This window comes from Oncorhynchus keta, chromosome 4 (genome assembly GCF_023373465.1).
Source record: "Oncorhynchus keta strain PuntledgeMale-10-30-2019 chromosome 4, Oket_V2, whole genome shotgun sequence".
In the NCBI taxonomy this organism is placed as follows: domain Eukaryota; kingdom Metazoa; phylum Chordata; class Actinopteri; order Salmoniformes; family Salmonidae; genus Oncorhynchus; species Oncorhynchus keta.
The window spans coordinates 21,442,505-21,460,111 of NC_068424.1; the positions used below are offsets into that span (position 1 = coordinate 21,442,505).

The 17,607-nt window shown below is 40.6% G+C and overlaps 1 protein-coding gene across 1 annotated transcript in view; it reads right to left on the minus strand.

Annotated features, from left to right (window-relative positions):
- Positions 1-1,729: 1,729 nt before the first annotated feature.
- LOC118370799 (activin receptor type-2B) overlaps positions 1,730-17,607 on the minus strand; it is a 67,545-nt gene continuing 51,667 nt past the window's right edge. Inside the window, exons 3-11 of the mRNA XM_035755953.2 lie at positions 17,466-17,572; positions 16,174-16,322; positions 15,347-15,493; positions 15,118-15,261; positions 14,436-14,584; positions 12,982-13,096; positions 12,633-12,771; positions 12,300-12,430; positions 1,730-6,247 (exon numbers count right to left, since the gene is read on the minus strand). Coding sequence (XP_035611846.1) covers positions 6,053-6,247; positions 12,300-12,430; positions 12,633-12,771; positions 12,982-13,096; positions 14,436-14,584; positions 15,118-15,261; positions 15,347-15,493; positions 16,174-16,322; positions 17,466-17,572 — 1,276 coding nt within the window. The 3' untranslated portion in view covers positions 1,730-6,052. The remainder of the gene's footprint in view (positions 6,248-12,299; positions 12,431-12,632; positions 12,772-12,981; positions 13,097-14,435; positions 14,585-15,117; positions 15,262-15,346; positions 15,494-16,173; positions 16,323-17,465; positions 17,573-17,607) is intronic.

Sequence of the window (17,607 nt, forward strand, 5' to 3'; positions counted from 1 at the left end):
TTGGATTTTTCCAGGGCATTTCATATACATAAAACTTTTAAACATATTCTTCAATCCAAAAGAGGGGATTACAGCAACAATCTCAACTCTCCGTATACATTTTATCTTATACAGATTTATTTGAGTATATTTATGTTAAAATCAGTAGTACAAGCCATCTCTGTTCTACAATTTAGCTACAATAGTGAAACATAACCTACAACATTTACATTTCACGTATCCTGGTATAGAAACATCACTTTTAAATAAGACCCCTTGACAAAACAAGAAACCCCCCTTGACCCGTTTGCCGAATCCTGCACCCTGGTTTTGGTGGGTCTTGGAAGAAAGACATTGTGAATCAGTTCTTTGCAGTGGAATAGTTTTTCGGATTTGTTTGAACACTTCCATGTGCAAAAAGCCACTGATGAGCTCTTATGAGGAACAAAAAACATTCCACATTGACATTGTTTACCAACAGCAAATTCCACCTGGTTTTAAAGGAGCGAAAGAAACGGGCACTGTATGGAAGTGGCTTTTTAAAGCAGCAAGCTCTACTAACCCAGAGGCTACAAAGATATTGGACGTTCTTAGCGTTTAGTCATTGGCATTTAGAATCAATAGTTCTCTCCTGCTGGGGAAGATCTTAATACTTAAGGAGGGTAAGTCGATTGCCCGGGCTCACAGCTGATGTTTGACACAGGACCTGAACACTGATCTCTTGGAAAACGAGGTAACGTTCACATGGCCTGAGTGACTGTCCATGCACAGTAAATAAGTAACGTAATAACACTAAAAGATGCTCAGAGAGTTGGGTAAAGAAGTAGACGTATAAGAGGGATTGATGACCAATCTAAGGGTACAATGGTAATTAGTGTTGTTGGGGCATTTTTAGTGAGGTAGACAGGACTATAATGAAATCTCAGCTAATTTAAATGTTTATTTTTCTTCAGTTCTGTCAGGTGACAGAGTGAGCTGTCAAACCAGTGTACACTAACAATTTCAGCTGGGAAAGTAGCAGAGGAAGCACTTGAACATGGTTTTCCATACAATACCATTTCTTAGCTGTTGAAAACTAGAGGCGAGAAGCTCGGAAAGGAAGAGGATTTTCACATTGTCAAGGGGTGGATCATACATGTTACACCAGTACAAACGAGGTTTCCTGTTGGTATGACGAAAGTGTACATCATTTTTCTGTAGTAGACGACTATCCAGCTAGCAACACTGTTTCACGTGAGGTCTGAGGTAATTGGTTCCTGAACAACCTGGATCTAAGACTGCATCCAGAATTACAGCTGGTCACTAAGATTTTTATATCATATCATATATATATATGAGATTAATCTAATATATATTAATCTATATATTTTAATACATATATAATATATATATTAATCTATATAATATATATATATAGATTAATATAGATTAATATATATTATATATATAGATTAATATATATATAGATTAATATATATTATATATATACATATATATAATATGTATGTATTAAACTATATATATTAATATATATATATTTTAAAATATATAGATTAATATAGATTAATATATATATATATATATAGATTAATATATATAATATATATAGATTAATATATATAGATTAATATATATTATATATATAGATTAATATATATATATATTAATATATATTATATATATACATATATATAATATGTATGTATTAAACTATATATATTAATATATATATATATATATATATATTTTAAAATATATAGATTAATATATATTAATATATATAGCATTTTTTTGTCAGGTACTAATAACAAACAAACAAACAAACAGAGGGGCGCCGCAGCAGTGGCTTCAGCAACGACGATGAGGAAAATAAAAGGCACAGCATCAGAACACCTCAGGATTTTAGTCCAAAGCTCCAGCAATAGCAATGTTACTGATATTACATGCTGTTTGTATTCCAAGACTTCAGCTTTGTCATCATGAACCCAAATGTGAGTATTGGTAATAATAGATCACTGATTTTACCCTATGTCCAATGTACTAAAGCTAAAATATTCATTTGGAAAGATGTGTTAAGTCCAGCTCCCATCCCTCTGCTCTCAGATAAGACTAAACTAGAGTGACGGTAGAATCATTAAAATGGCACCAGAGTAAAAACCCAGACAATGATGAAAGACCAGAGTAATACTTGCCTTTCACATTGTGGCTAAAACTTTAAAACCACCGATTGGTATTGCATAATTCATCATAACAGTGACCTCCCCCCCAAAAACTGAAACAATTAAACCCTTAAGACCGCACAACAAATGTAATGCTGAAAGTGCAACAGTCCACTATTTGGAAAGAAACTTTAGAGCTTTTAATTTGGAAGTCTAACAACTCACTTTTGTAGACCTTACTCCCTGCACTGACACTCCCTCCCCATCAAATTAATCCACTTAGCTCTGGAAAAGGTGGCAAAAATGTCAAAACAAGGAAAAAACGTCAGATTATTTTGTCTAGCGTCTCAAATCAAAGTATCATAGAACAGAAGGATTTTGTCTCCGCTGTTCCACATAAACAGAAAGTGAGAGTGGGGACACATTACAATTCTCTCAAATATAGAAAAAAAGAAAGACTTTGGTTCCCCTTCTTTCAGACTTAGGTGCAAGGATTTGGCTACATGTTTTTCATGGTCAAAGGTCTATAACTGAAGGTAAACCTATCATAACTCAACAAGCATTATGACCATGACTTGGGGATCAGCAAACCCACCAACCTTCCTCTTGACAACAAAGCGCATCTTGAACAAGATGTTTTGGTTGGTCGCTAGCTCAAGGGCCTATTGCGGTACCTATGAGGTTATTCTGTCATACCAGAAACAATATGTAGGACTATTGCTGTAGATATTGCTTGCTACATTTATATCCAAACTTGCAATTTCTTGATCCCATTACATTTATAGCAGAAATACTGTAAACCATAGTGTTAAAATAAGCTTCCTGAAAAGATAGACATCAAACACTAACCTGATAATTTGACACAAACAACCCCGATTTGCTAACAGGCCATTGAAATCAAAGCAAGAATACCTCAATTCTGGTTAATGATAAAATGGTGGGGAGTCAATCCAAAGAAACTAAAAAGTGCTAAACAAGCGTGCTCTACCAAGGCAGAATGATAAATTATTTTCTTACCCTTTTGGCAAATATTACAGAGAAAGTGGGGCTCCTTGAAAAGTAGTCTCTTAACAGACCTAAATACATGTTCAAGTTTCCTAAGCCCAAAAGCTCAAATAAAGCCAGCTGTGGTTTTCCTACTCAAAGCAGCTGGATCACAGCGATCTGCAGGCCCACATCAATCACTGGGGTTCATGATGACAAGAGATTGAAGTCATGAGTGTCTCAATGCTCTCACTTCTCCATTGGTATCCCTAAAACACCCTGAAAGACTCTGCGCACATGGTTCCACTTACACACATGCGGAACACTGGTAAACGATGTAGAACCTTAAGAACGTATGACACCGTGAATAAAACTTAAAGCTCTCGTCTGTAGGATGTAGTGCTAAGGTGCTGAAGCCGCCGCCATGGTGTCTCATCACTCATCAGTCAATGTAAAGGAAAGGAGATGAAGGGATGAGAATCCAGGGACACTCCCCCCTCAAAGGCGCTATCAAATCAATCATCAATTGAGAACAATTTCATAAAAATATGACTATGCTTTAAAAAGTTAGAACGCTATAAATCGAGAAACTAATTTGGAGATGCGTTGCTTTGTATAAGGAAATTCAATGGTATCTCTTAGTTCTCAATTTGTCTTTTCTGTATAAATGCTTTCTTTTTAATAGAGGAATGGGATAAGTCATTAAAATACATTTTAAAAGCAATGACAAACCCAAGGTATATCCTGGGGTATGCAAAAATATTACAGGTGAGACACGGTGGTGGTGGGTGGATATTTGTTTTTCTGGGAGGAAAATCAAATACAAGGTTCAATGTCCCTTTAGGTATTGGAGAGGGGGGGGGGGGGCAGCACAAATCATGAATAATGCCTAGGTGTCATATATTGGTAGAATACTACAACTGTATACAGCTATTTACACTATTTTCTTTCATTTATACAACCTGTTGCGGTAGCACTATTTTTCCAAAACTCCCTAATCATATAAGCCAAAAAAACTCACATTAAAATATACTTAATACAAGTCAACACAACTAACAAAATATATAACAGAACTCATACACGTAGAAAAATCTGAGGTATTTCTGGTTTGAGGTGGTCTGTGGTTCATTAATGTTTTTTGTTTTTTTGCGTTTCGTTTTATGTTTTATCTCTACTAGATTTTATTGTTCACCTCGGAAGCCTTGTACGTTGGTAGACATGACTTTAGCTGTTTTATGCATGTTTCCTTTACTACTGAGAGTTGCACGTGTAATGCACAGAAAAAAAGGAACACAGAAATATATTCATCTTTGAGTTGAAACAGCAGCATTGTGGACATTCACTGTTACATTATGGCATACGGAAATGTGGTTTCTTGCATGCCACTTTTAAGACAAAAAAAGTTCCATGTTCGTTTTCAGTTTCTTTTTTTCCTTCTAATGAATGAGAACGTGTAACTAATCGTAATGAAGTTAAGTTTAAGCCGCTTGTTACGCTCGGTGCCCTGTCAAAAACTGTTCTACAATGCAGGACCTACCCGGTACAAACAGTTTGGTCCCTGTGCGAAAGAGGTAAATAACAAAGGGACCAGGCAGTGATGATTCAACTGTATTCCCTCCCGCTCAACACTAAATGAAGGATATAGGCTTTTGCTGAGGCCTAGGATGGGCCTCTGTGGAGAAGAGTCTAGGTCCTTAGCTCCCAATGTCCAATCTACTGACTGAAATAAAGGAGGAGAAAAAAAACCTGAACAAAAATACATTTAACTTATCTTCAGATGTTTACGGCTGAAACTTTTTATGGTCTTAATCTCCATCCCTCTCCGCTACACACACACACAGTCACTCTCCACTGCACAAGTAGTCACACACAAACACACACCCACCCAAAAATGCATACATATCTTCCCCAGGGTCTTGCACCGATTGTGTGTTTTTGTGGTTTGGGCACGTTCTGTGTTTAGACTCCATTTTGATCTCAGATAAAAAGGCTCTGAACCAAGTCAGAAAAGCCCCCCCCCCACTAAAGTTTGCCCCCGCCGACCACTCAAGGGCGGCAGTTGTGGCTCTCGCCCTACTTTACGGGACGCGTTGCGATATCACCTCAAATCAACATCTCCTGCCCCTTGAGACTGGTTACCTGAGAAGTAGTTCCATACCAAACGCACTATCCAGATGATGTGTTGTTCAATCTCTGAATGTAAGCCATTTCCTTTTGAACTTTTCAACATGCACTCATAAGAATGCTTTGGCCAACCCCATCCATAGTCACCAGTCTGAACACAGAAAAAAACTAAAAGAAATGAGTCCAGTTGTTTTCCACTTTGCCCTGTGTTCTAGAGACACCCGTTAGTTCCGAAGGTTTGTATGGGACACGCTGTCGGAAAGGAAACGTTTTCTGAAAACTAAAATCCCTTGAGGAAGGTTAGTTGTGTGTAACAGTCTTAATGTTCCTACAAGGTTTATGCAGCATAGTTGTATTGTCCAACGTGGTAGATGGTTGCTTGGTGAGTTGGTTGGTTCTGTCACAGGCAATCCTGTCCAGAAAACAGAAAAAGAGGAATAAACTAAACCCAAAGAAACTACTGAGAGCTGAAAACATCTGAGGTACCTGCACCTTGTCAGCATTCATAAGTCGGCACCTGAATGCGCTTTTGAGATGTCCATTTAGCTTTTTTTGTCCTGTATTGATAAAAAAAAAAAAAACAGTATAGAAGAAGTGTGCTGGTAATAGTGATCTGATCGGAAATCAAATAAAAATAGTAATAATTAATAATAAAAAAATAAAAAATCAGGATAAAATAGCAGCTGCATTCATGTTTTTTTTCTGAGATCCGCTGAGGCTTAAGAAGAAGACGACGAGTGGTTGTTTTGTATGCTTGCTTGCTTGTCGCTCTGCGTTGGGAGGGTTGGTGGTGGTCGGGTTGAGACTCAGATACTGGACTCTTTGGGTGGCAAGTCCACGTTGGTGACAGAGGTCACCATGGAGACCAGGCAGTCCGAGGTAGGGGGGCTGGTCAGCCGGCGGATCTGCGAGATGCGCTCCTCCACGCAGCCAGCAGAGAGGCGCGCCTCCGCGTCATGGTCCCAGCACTCCTCTATCGTCTCACACATAGACTCCAGGCCCTGGGAGACACATCAGTTAGGACAGGAACTCAGCATTTAGCAAAACCAATCTGCTTATTTATTGTCATTTAAGTGTTATTACATGCATGTATTAACATCTTATTCAGTGTTTGTTAGATGTATTAAATGTGTATTAACAGGCGGAGTGGACATGTTTTTAGTGCTCTCCTGCCAATTTCGGCTAAACTTCTTTTAATCTCTTATTTTAAATCCTCGTAACAAACAGGACAATGTCAGGCGTATCTACATCCGTTATGAATAGACTTAAACATAGTCCTCCTAAAACATGAAGAACATATCACAGACAACGTGGTCCAGATTAGACCAGTTAGCCCTGCTAATTCAGTTAGCTCTGCAAGCTCCTCACACCACGAGTCTGACATGACAACCAACGATGTAGACGACCTAAACCAGAACCAAGGGGTTATGGAAGCAATCTTTGCCATGAGGGCAGGCTTTTTAAAAATATTTTTTATTTTTACCCCTTTTTTCTCCCCAATTTCGTGGTATCCAATTGTTGTAGTAGCTACTATCTTGTCTCATCGCTACAACTCCCGTACGGGCTCGGGAGAGACGAAGGTTGAAAGTCATGCGTCCTCCGATACACAACCCAGCCAGCCGTACTGCTTCAACACAGCGTGCATCCAACCCGGAAGCCAGCCGCACCAATGTGTCAGAGGCTACACCGTGCACCTGGCAACCTTGGTTAGCGCGCACTGCGCCCGGCCCGCCACAGGAGTCACTGGTGCGCGATGAGACAAGGACATCCCTACCGACCAAGCTCTCCCTAACCCGGACGACGCTAGGCCAATTGTGCGTTGCCCCACGGACCTCCCGGTCGCAGCCGGTTACGACAGAGCCTGGGCGCGAACCAAGGGACTCTGATGGCACAGTACAGAGCACTGCGCCACCCGGGAGGCCATCATTAAGTTTCTCAACTTTCAAGACAAACTCCAAGTGATGCAGAAAGCCAGGTCTGTGTATGGGCAAGGTGATGTACCCAAGAGATCATGTTCTTCCCTGACCTATCCACGGACCTGCACCAAAAAAAGAAAAGGCTACGATGGGGTGAAACGCCAGCTCAGGTCCCTCAACATTGCCTTTGGAATAGCCTTCCCAGCTAAACTACGTCTGACTTACAATCGATGGTCACAAGACTTTGAATCTCTATATGACAGGCGAGATAGCTGTCCATTGAGCATTGGACGCCATGTTAAGTTTAATTATGTTAATCAATCTCTTCCATTGGATTACATAAAACACTAAAATGTCAGACAAGATGTTTCGCTCCATGTCAACGGACACATCGGGACCTTATTCGTTCTGGACCACAGAGAAGCATCGGGACTACTTTATATGATGACTTAAGTTTCAATCATATCCTTGGACTAAAAATGATTGACACTCACGTGCAAGCCTGACAACATCATGTGCAAGGGTCTTAGGGTAACGTAGCACATATTCAATGGTATCTCTTTATCTCAAGTAGCCTGTTCATTTCTGAGCTTTGATATTTTTGGGGGGTTTATAAACTTACTAATGGTATACTACGTTAACACTATATGTATGGGCCATTTTGCTACTTGGTAGACCCTGTGTTGTGGCTCATCTACAACTATTTAGGACTGTCCATATTGTAACGTTAGTTAGGATTCACTAACTAGCGTTACCGTTTTAGGTGGAGCTATTCTTCGCTACTTTTCAAATGAATACTACATGATATTTCACATATCTTCCTAGATATGCCTTTTGGTGTGATATTTCACACAACATCTTTTCAAGATACGCCTTTTGTTTTGTTCATGAGGAGTAATGGCCGAGAGAAGGCAGGAGACACTGTTTTGTTGAGCGTCACATTGGTTAGACTGCTCCCTGTAACGGATCAGTCGTCCACCAGACTACACTCTACGGTTAGAGGGAGGTGGGAGAGGAAGCGTTGGGTGTCTTGGTTAGGGAGACAAGGGAATGGGATTCAGTGTTTTCCGGTTAGTATAGATGTATGTTTGTTTCAACAGATCTTTACATATTTTCCTCACTACAAAATATTAATGCGGTCCTTGTGGTTACTAAGCATATTTTAGATATGCCTTTATGCTATAGCTTATTCCATGTTTACATCTTTGGTTAGATGACTTCAAATGTAAAACAAATGTACTTTCTGGAATGTCCATGGAGTTTGTAAACTCCCCAACCTTAAAAAGGTTATTACTAGGTTTGAACAACTTTATTCCTCTATTGTGTTTCTACAAGATACTCACTTGTTGAAGGATGAGCTATTTAAAGTACGCAAGAGGTGGCAAGGGCAGGTAATAGCATTTCGTTTCTCTTCTCGTGGTGTTATGTTTTTAAAAAAATCTGTTCCGTTTCAAGTGGACAATATTATAACTGATACAGCTTGTAGATACAGGGAACTCTTTTGAATAATCGTATCAATCTGGTTAATGTTTATGGTCCTAATGATGATAATCCCAAATTCTTTGAGAATGTATTTCTATTGATAGCAGTTTACCAGGAAGGGAGTCTAATGGCAGGGGAGTTTAATTGCACCTTTGATCCTCATCTAGATCACTCCTCTTCACACTCGCAGAGTTGAAAGGAAGTAAAGCATTTCATGACATCTATGTGAACCTCGGAGAACTCAGAACCCGAGTAAAAAGGCGTATTCATGTTACTCGTTGACATTTAAATCATATTCTCGTATAAACAACTTTTATGTTTCTTGCCGATTGCTTCCCAATGTAGCAGGAAATGGATATGTTAGTATTGTTCGGTGTGACCATTCCCGTGTCATTATTCTATAGGGATACAAAACTAGTAAAAGGATCTTCTAGATGACATTTGCATCCCAGATGATTACAGGACCAAGACTGTTACATGACTTTTAGTTTCAAATCAAATCAATTCAATCTAAAAATTAGACAGATGGACAGCCAAATCTGAAAATTGGAGAGGGAAGCTTTTTGGGATAATTTAGAAGACGTAAACAAGGAATTATTTGTTCTTAAAGCTCAGTATGAAGAAATTCCTACCCTCAAAGGCCACAAACAGCTTAACGAGGCTGAAGCAGTCCTATGATCAAGGTGAAAAACCTGGTCATTTGCTTGCCTGGTGCATTAAGAAGAAGTTCAATTCCGACAGAGCCATTAATGAAATTCATTATTTACCAGGACAATTATCAATGGAGCCTGTAGAAATAAACCAAACATTTGGCTCCTACTACAACACACTTTCCTCTGAATCTCCTGAGAACTTAACTAATCAGACATCATTTTTGGATGGTCTTGATTTTCTCCTCTATTTCAGAAGACACAAAATTGGACCTGGAAAAAGGAATTGGATGGTGTTGAAATATCTGATGCTATTTCAAATATGAAGGGAGGTAAAGCGGCAGGTCCAGATGGGTTCCCAATAGATATTTCGAAGATATTTAAGGACAAACTTCAAGGTCCACTTTTGGATATGTATGCTGAATCCTTTCAGCAAGGTTGTTTCACCTTTAAATCACTCTTATTCTGAAGCCTGATGAATCCCAGACAAAACGTGAAAGTTAAATTGGTCTATCTTCTGAACTCGGACTCAAAAAATTATTGCTAAAGCTTTAGCCGGGAGATTGGATAGAGTGCTCCCATATAATACACAAAGACCAAAATGGCTTCGTGAAAAACCGTCAAGGTTTTCACAATGTGAGGAGAGTACTAAACATAGTATCAGGGGACTGCACTGCCATACGTAGAGTATGGCAGTGCAGTCCCCTGATACTTGATGTAGAGAAGGCATTCCATAGAGTTGAGTGGTCTTATTTATTTGAAGTGCTTAAGAGATTTGGGTTTGGGAACTACTTCTGTAAATGGATTAAGATATGATATACAGACCCCACTGCAGAAGTTGACACAAACAACTTGATCTCACAACCTTAAGTTTTTTCAGGGCACGAGACAAGGATGTCCAGCCAGTCCAGGATTATTTCCTTTAGCTTTGAACCCTTTGCCATTGCAGTAAGGTCCCACCCGTCAATTAGTAGAATTATAAAATTGGATTTTGAACATCGAGTGGCCCTGTATGCCGATAATACCCTCTTATTCCTAACAGATCTAAAGAATTCTCTCTTCCCTCTCCAATTTAATTTATAACTTTGGGCAGTTTTCTGGGTTGAAAGTTAATAAAAACCAAGTCTTCTATCCTTTTCCTCAGCAAGCAAGAGAGACTGCATCCAGTTATACAGCATCCTTCGGTGAATAGAGAACAAGGTCTCACTTATCTTGGTATTAAAATCACACCAGAAATAAGCTCCTTGAGTTCAACAAATGATGAACTCATGTAACGAGTGCAACATAACCCATCAACAGATGGACATCATTGCCTAGATCTATTAATAATAATAATAATAATAATAATAATATATATATATATATATATATATATATATATATATATATATATATATATATAGATATATATAATATATATAGATCTATTATTGGTAGAATAAATATCATTAAGATAAATATCCTGCATAAATGTTTTATCCATTTCAATAAATTCTTCTGGCTCCACCACCTTTTTTTCCCGCCCAAAGTTCAGAAAGATACTTCCAAACTGTATCTGGATCAACAGAAAAACAAGGTTTAGACTTTCTCTTCTTTATTTGACCTATGGCAGAGGGAGGTTGCAACTTCTAAACCTACAGTTTTATTACTGGGCTACACAACTTAGGGCTGCAATGTTTTGGTTCTCCAAGAAACCATACTTACCCTGGCTGCAGACTGAAATGCTGTCCACAAAAGGCTTAACTTTGGATGCATATTTGTACTCTGCTCCATTTAAGAAGCTAAAGAAGAATACTACTAATCCCCTTTTAACAAACACCCTAACTATATGGCACGAAGTACAGAAATATCTGTGCGAATCCCCTGTATTATCCAGTTTTCTTTTCACACCTTAAAGAATGGGCAAGAAAAGGTATTGTTAAAGTAATGGATTTATACAATGAAAATGGGCTCATGTTGTTTGAATAACTAAAAGGTAAGATTTAACTTAACACAAAAGCATTTTTTCAAATACTGACAATTGAGAAGCTTTATTCTTTCCAGTCTAACAATCCGCCCTACAACCTCCTTTGACCACTAGAGAAATGCTCTCTGTTAATATGCGTTATGGGAGAGGTCAGATGACATCATTATATGGGAAAATGGTAGCTACTCACAAAGACAACTCTGATAGTAAGAGACTTCAGTGGATATACGATTTGCAGGAAGATATTTCAGCAGAGGACTGGGTTATGATATGCTTTTGAGCTCAGATACAGACAAACACCTGCCTGAGATTGCTGCAATACAATTGGATAATGAGAACATATATCACACCCATGTTAAACTCCACAAAATTGACCCTAATACCCCAGACCTGTGTTTTAAATGTAACACACATTTAGGCACCTTGTTTCATTGCCTGGAATGTGCTGAGATACAAATGCTTGAGCTCAGTACTGCACTATATCTCTGGGATTACTTCTACCCCAATACCATTAATCCCTAAACTTTGCATCCTAAATCTTTAGAGGGAATATCTCTTTACATAGGAGAGAGAAGAAAATGGTTGACCTCTGTCTATTACAAGCTAGATGTTCAATTTCTCTCCACTATGGTCATTGGTTAAAATAATTAACGTCAAGCCTGCTCTTGAGAGTTTTTGCAAACCAGTGATACTGTAGAAGCATTGGAATTATAAATCTGTATATTCTTTATTTTTTTTAGGTGAACCTTGGCTATAGTCTAAGCATATTCTGCATTATCTGCAACTACATATTATACTTATGCATTTTTATTTTTGGAAATGGACTTTATTTTATTTGTCTGTTGAATGTTTGGGGGTTATGTTGTCGTCTCTTTGGGTTGGGGGGTGTTAGGAAAAAAAGGCAACATGTTTACACACTCAAGTCATGCCTGGGTGACATATTGTGGGAAATGTGAATCAAACTGTACTGCTTTAAGTACTGTACATCCCAGCATTGACCCACTGCTCTCTGCGTTGGAGACAGAGCTGGCATACTCACAACGTGTTTGAGCCAGCAGTCCTTGAAGACCGGTCTCATCTTTTTGTGGACCACCACCTCCTGTAAGTCCTCCAGGGACGGGTGCTGGCCGATCTCCTCCTCAAACGGCAGCATGTACTCATCCACTGGGCCTGACCAATCAACACAACAGCTAAGTGTCTTACCATGGAACACCTTACCATGGAACATGCTACATCGTTACCCATAAGCTTTGCGTTCTCATTTGTCTATTACACAGCATTAAAAAGGTCTCATCCTGATTCCAATGTGGTATGGTTGCTGATAAATTGCAGAGTAGGATCCTGTGTGTGTGCTTGCGTGTTTATGACTCACCGTCGGCCGCCTTGCAGCGCGACACCAGCTCCCACAGCACCAGGCCCATGGCGTACATGTCTATCCTGAGAAAGGCGTCCCGCTGAAAGTTGATGGCACCTTCCAGGACCTCCGGCGCCATGTAGCGCCTGGTACCCACCTGGACGACAGAGATAGACGGACAAGACACTGTCAGACAAGGTCCACTACGCACACACACTTCCTTGTCGTGTGAGTATGTGGAGCTAACTTTAAAACAGTATTTCCATGATGGCACTTGTTCATAGTTAGTATGGCTCCCTAATTCATGTACACGAGTCAAAAGCAGCTAACCCTTGGGACGTAACCAGCCTGATGGTAGCCCACTCACCTGGCCGTGAGTGTCCCCTGGGGGCTTGCCCGGCTCGAACCGCACCGCCAGCCCAAAGTCCCCGATGATGGCCGTCAGGTCCGTACGCAGCATCACATTCTTACTCTTGAAGTCCCTGGAAGGAAAAGGAAGAGAGGACGGGGGTTCATCGACAGTTTTCTTTTTTAGCCAATCAATTAACAATCGGTGATTGGCCTGTGAGTTTCCCCCCCTGACTTGGGATCAGTTTGCCCTTTGTCAAGCCTGAACTTATCCTGAACTACAAACAAATAAAGCCCACCGAGAACAGTCCCGTCTAGACTTATGGGTCTGTTTGATTGTAACGGAATTGAAGTGAATTCCCAATAGAATAAACTGTAAACAACTTTGATGCCAGGCAGAAAAATAAAATTGCAGTCCAGAGATTTGAGTGCAATAATAATAATAATAATAATAATAATAACAACAGACTCCCTCAGGGTTAGATGCCTCCGGATTGCAGAATGAAGACACAGGGGACCGCAGACAGAACGAAGATTCAGCATAAACATCACTACGCTATAGAATTAACCTCAACTTTACTTAGCCAGATGGGTCATTGAGAAAACATCAAGATGCTTGAACCGGGCCAAGTCTAATGTTTCTCTTTTACACACACATTTTTGAGTTAGGTTCAGTTTCGTTTTGATTCTTTAAAAAATAAATAAAGTTTTCGATTTCTGTTTCAATTATTTAATTAACATTAAATGCCCAATGCATTTTGTGGGTTGAATGCTGTAACACAGAATAAAACTATTAATGGAAGTCCTATGATGGTAGTGACTGCTCATTACTGCTTATCACTTATTAACACAATTTATTCACATTACTTTAATAAAATACTTCATTTGTGTATATTAACATTTGTTTTACTTGAACTATTTCATTCCAAGTCATCTCATCTCTATAGGGCTGCTGCCCATGCTGTCTGACAAAATACCCATTTTGTAGTTCAACGTAATTAAGGCATACTTTTTTATGACAGCGGAATACCAACCATCAATCACATGGATCATGTATTTTCAGATAGAGATGCCTCGAAGCAACAGCTGCTCTCTATATCACCTCATAATCTCGCATTCTTCGCTCTTCAGCAGCAGTCGTAAAAGAAACAGACCGGACAAGTATATGTGCAATGGATTATGGTCATTGTAGTTAATTACCACATTTTATGTGCTAAACTATGTAAGAATATTGGCCTGTTGGAAACTACAACTCCCTTCTACATCGCACAGTTCAGGCTGGATCTAATTTTTCTCTAGAGAAACTGTGCAATGTCTGTATTGAGCTCACAGAAAAGTATCAAAAGAAATCAAATTCAAATAATTGAACTGGCGTCACTCAAGTAGTTCATTTTAAAAATTTAAAAATAAAAACATTTCTGCTAATCGCTCAGCTCTAAACACACACCTAAGTGCTGAACTCGTGTGCCTTACCTGTGAGCAATGGCCGGTTTGGGTCCCTCTCCTTTGTAGCGAGGCACGTCTTCGTGCAGGTAGGCCAACCCGCAGGCCATGGTCTCAGCGATGTGGCACAGCTCAGTCCAGCTGATTGCATTCCCTTTCAGATAGTCCGTCAGGGAGCCCTGGAGCATAGACAGAGAGAGACACACACGCCGCGCGCATACACAGAAAAAGAGAAAGAGTGAGAAAGAAGTGGCGTTGTTAACAACTAGCTACAGTAAGACATCCCCAGAGCACACTAAATAGCTTATCAATGATTGAACTGGGAAAAATACAAGTGAACCCGACTGCAGAGACAGGGTTCACATCGTTTATTGTCCGAGAAATGCCAGCCAACCCACTGTGGTCAGTCAAATTGAGTGTTATTAAATTGTAGCAAACAACTTTCACGCTACTGAAAATTAAACAGCGAGGAAAATTAAAAGGCTCTGTGCAACAAAACTCAGCTTCCTCAGTGCCAATAAATAAATAGTGGATCTCTGTAGCAAGCCTGATACGAAAGCCTAGAGAACATTGCTAAAGCTCTGTGGCGGGACCTTGTGAAGGCTAACTGATATAGGCTTACAGCTGGTTTTATACTTCTTATACTTCCTCCCCCAAACCTAACCTCCCCACACCTTAACACCTCTCCCTCCACCCCAGTCTCGCTCCTCACCCTCTCGTGGAACTCAGAGATGAGCCACAGCTCCATCTCCAGGTTGGTCCCACGCTTCTCGGCAGCGATGTAGCGCAGCAGGTTCTCGTGTTTCATCCCCGGTGTTAGGAACACGTCCCGTTCGTTCGTCCATGACTGTTTATCCTGTGGGAGGACACACAAACAAAGAGGTGTTGTTACACCAAGGCTTCAGAGGACAGACAGTAGAATCAACCTTTCAGCAACTTACCTGAATGGGGAAGACCTTGACAGCCACGTAGTCGTTCATCATCTGGGCCTTCCACACACAGCCAAAGCGCCCCCTGGCCTTAATCTCCAGCAACTGCAGGGGTTTGAGACCTACCAGGGGGGAGGGAGGGAGAACGAGGCCGGGATCCTGGTAGATCAAGAGGTCAGAGGTCAGAACAGGTAAACACTGGGTCATTATATTCAACAAGGTTATGAGGATTGATTGCCACTCGTGACATACTTACAATTTATATAATAACTGGAGCTTTTATATCAATGTAAAATATGAATTCTAATACAGTTAAAAAGAAAAACAGATAAGGCTTTATGCACAATGGCTTGTGTAAAGTAGATGTACAGATACTGAAAACTGACAGTAGTAAACTAACAATGGTCCTATAGGTGGGACCTGTATCACGCCAGTGGCACCCGACTACCTCTAGATGGGGCTAGTCGTTAACAGAGGTCCTGTGTGGCCTACTTGGCAGCTTTGGGGCTACTAACAAGATGGCCTCCAAAAAACAAGGGATGAAAACGGCAAGAGCAAGAAAATACAGGAGTGAGAAACCACAAAGAGGTAGCACCACAGAAGATAAGCAAACAGCTCTACAGACAAAGAGTAAACAATACCGACAGACAGGAGGACCACAATAAGTAGTAACTTTCCCTTGATTTGAATCCTCTGTTTTGTGTGTGTAAATACTTAGCTGAGGGAAGTCTACATGCACTTTAAACATGTCAAATAAATTCAGTCATTCAAAGATGAAAACAGAAGAGTGATGGGAAGCAAAAGTGAAAGATGCGTAGCTAGGGAGGGAATTGGCCGACCTCATTGATGTCCACATGGCCATAGGGTGGCTTGCGGTGGCGGTACATCCAGAAGGCCAGCAGCAGGGCCATGGAGAGCATGGTGATGGGCAGCAGTGAGTAGACCAGCACATTGAGTAGTGTGGGCATGGGGGGAGGCGACTTGATCACTGGCGGTAGAGAGAGGGACAGAACACAGTGTTACCCAGCGGCCATCGAGGAGCGGGGGGGAGAGAAAAGATGGAGGGAGGGAGGGGTGAGAGAAAATGACAAGAGGATAGGTAAAGCGGGAGAGAAGAAACCAGGAGAAGGGGGGAAAACAAGGAGGGAGTAGTGGAAAGGAGGGAAGGATAGGGAGAGAGGTAGATTGAGGAAGGGTAGAAAGAGGGGAAGGGGAAACTGGCAGAGATATAGGAATAGTTAGGCACACTATAGTTTTTTCCACCTTTCTAAGCCAAGCTTTGGCTTTAACACACACAAATAAGTTTGCTGCCTGTCTGGATGTCTGTGTGCTCAAGAAAATCTGGAGAGGAAAGGGAGCTGTAAAATAGAAGAGGTGCTATTCTCCTGGGCAGAATTGCCCCTAACTTTTGGAGCTTCAGTCTGCAAACAGGCGGTGTAATTCAATACTCGTGTGGCCTCTTGCACATTTCTGTCCATCGTGTTTAAGATCCTACAATACCCCACTGTGAGGACCTTTCGGGGAACAAAGTCAATACTTAACCCTGGGTGAGGCCCGTGGAGCTTCCAACTCGGTTTAAAGCTGGTATAGGTCTTAGACGGATGTCAAATATAATATCAACTTACTGGGTTTCACGTCACACCAGGCAGGGTTAGAATACCAAGTTAACATGCCAAGATATCACAGCAAAGCAGGTGATATTGGCTTCAGGAAACAAATGGAGCGAGCAGTGATTGGGAAAATCAAATATTCCAAAATGACAACAAGCTAATTGAGATATGGGTCAATATAACATCTACATTTGACTAGACCTTGACATCTGACCCCAGACAGAGGAGTACGGGAGTCATCAGGGGTGCGATCCAGAAACACAAATTCTACTCAGGTCTGCAAAAGACTATCAGATCTTAACAATGCCTTGAGGTGTTTTAACGTCTCAGGAACACAATCTTATATGGATCTTCTGATCTGCACAGGCCGGAGCAGAATTTGTTTAGAACATTGCCTAACCATAGAAATGTAATTAGTAGCACAGAATTTTCCTTCCGTGCTCTGTGACGGTTGGACCTGCGGCCCCATCTACTTTCTATGGGTGTAAAACAAAGAGGTAGAGTCGTACAGGTTCACTTACATGGTCCGTTGATATCAGGCAGGTGAGTGAACCTCTCGTTGCAGAAGTTCCCCTCGCAGCAACAGAAGAACACCTGAGGATTCTCCTCTGTCGCCACACACTCTTGCCTGAGAGAAAGAACGGGAGATAACATTTAATTGAC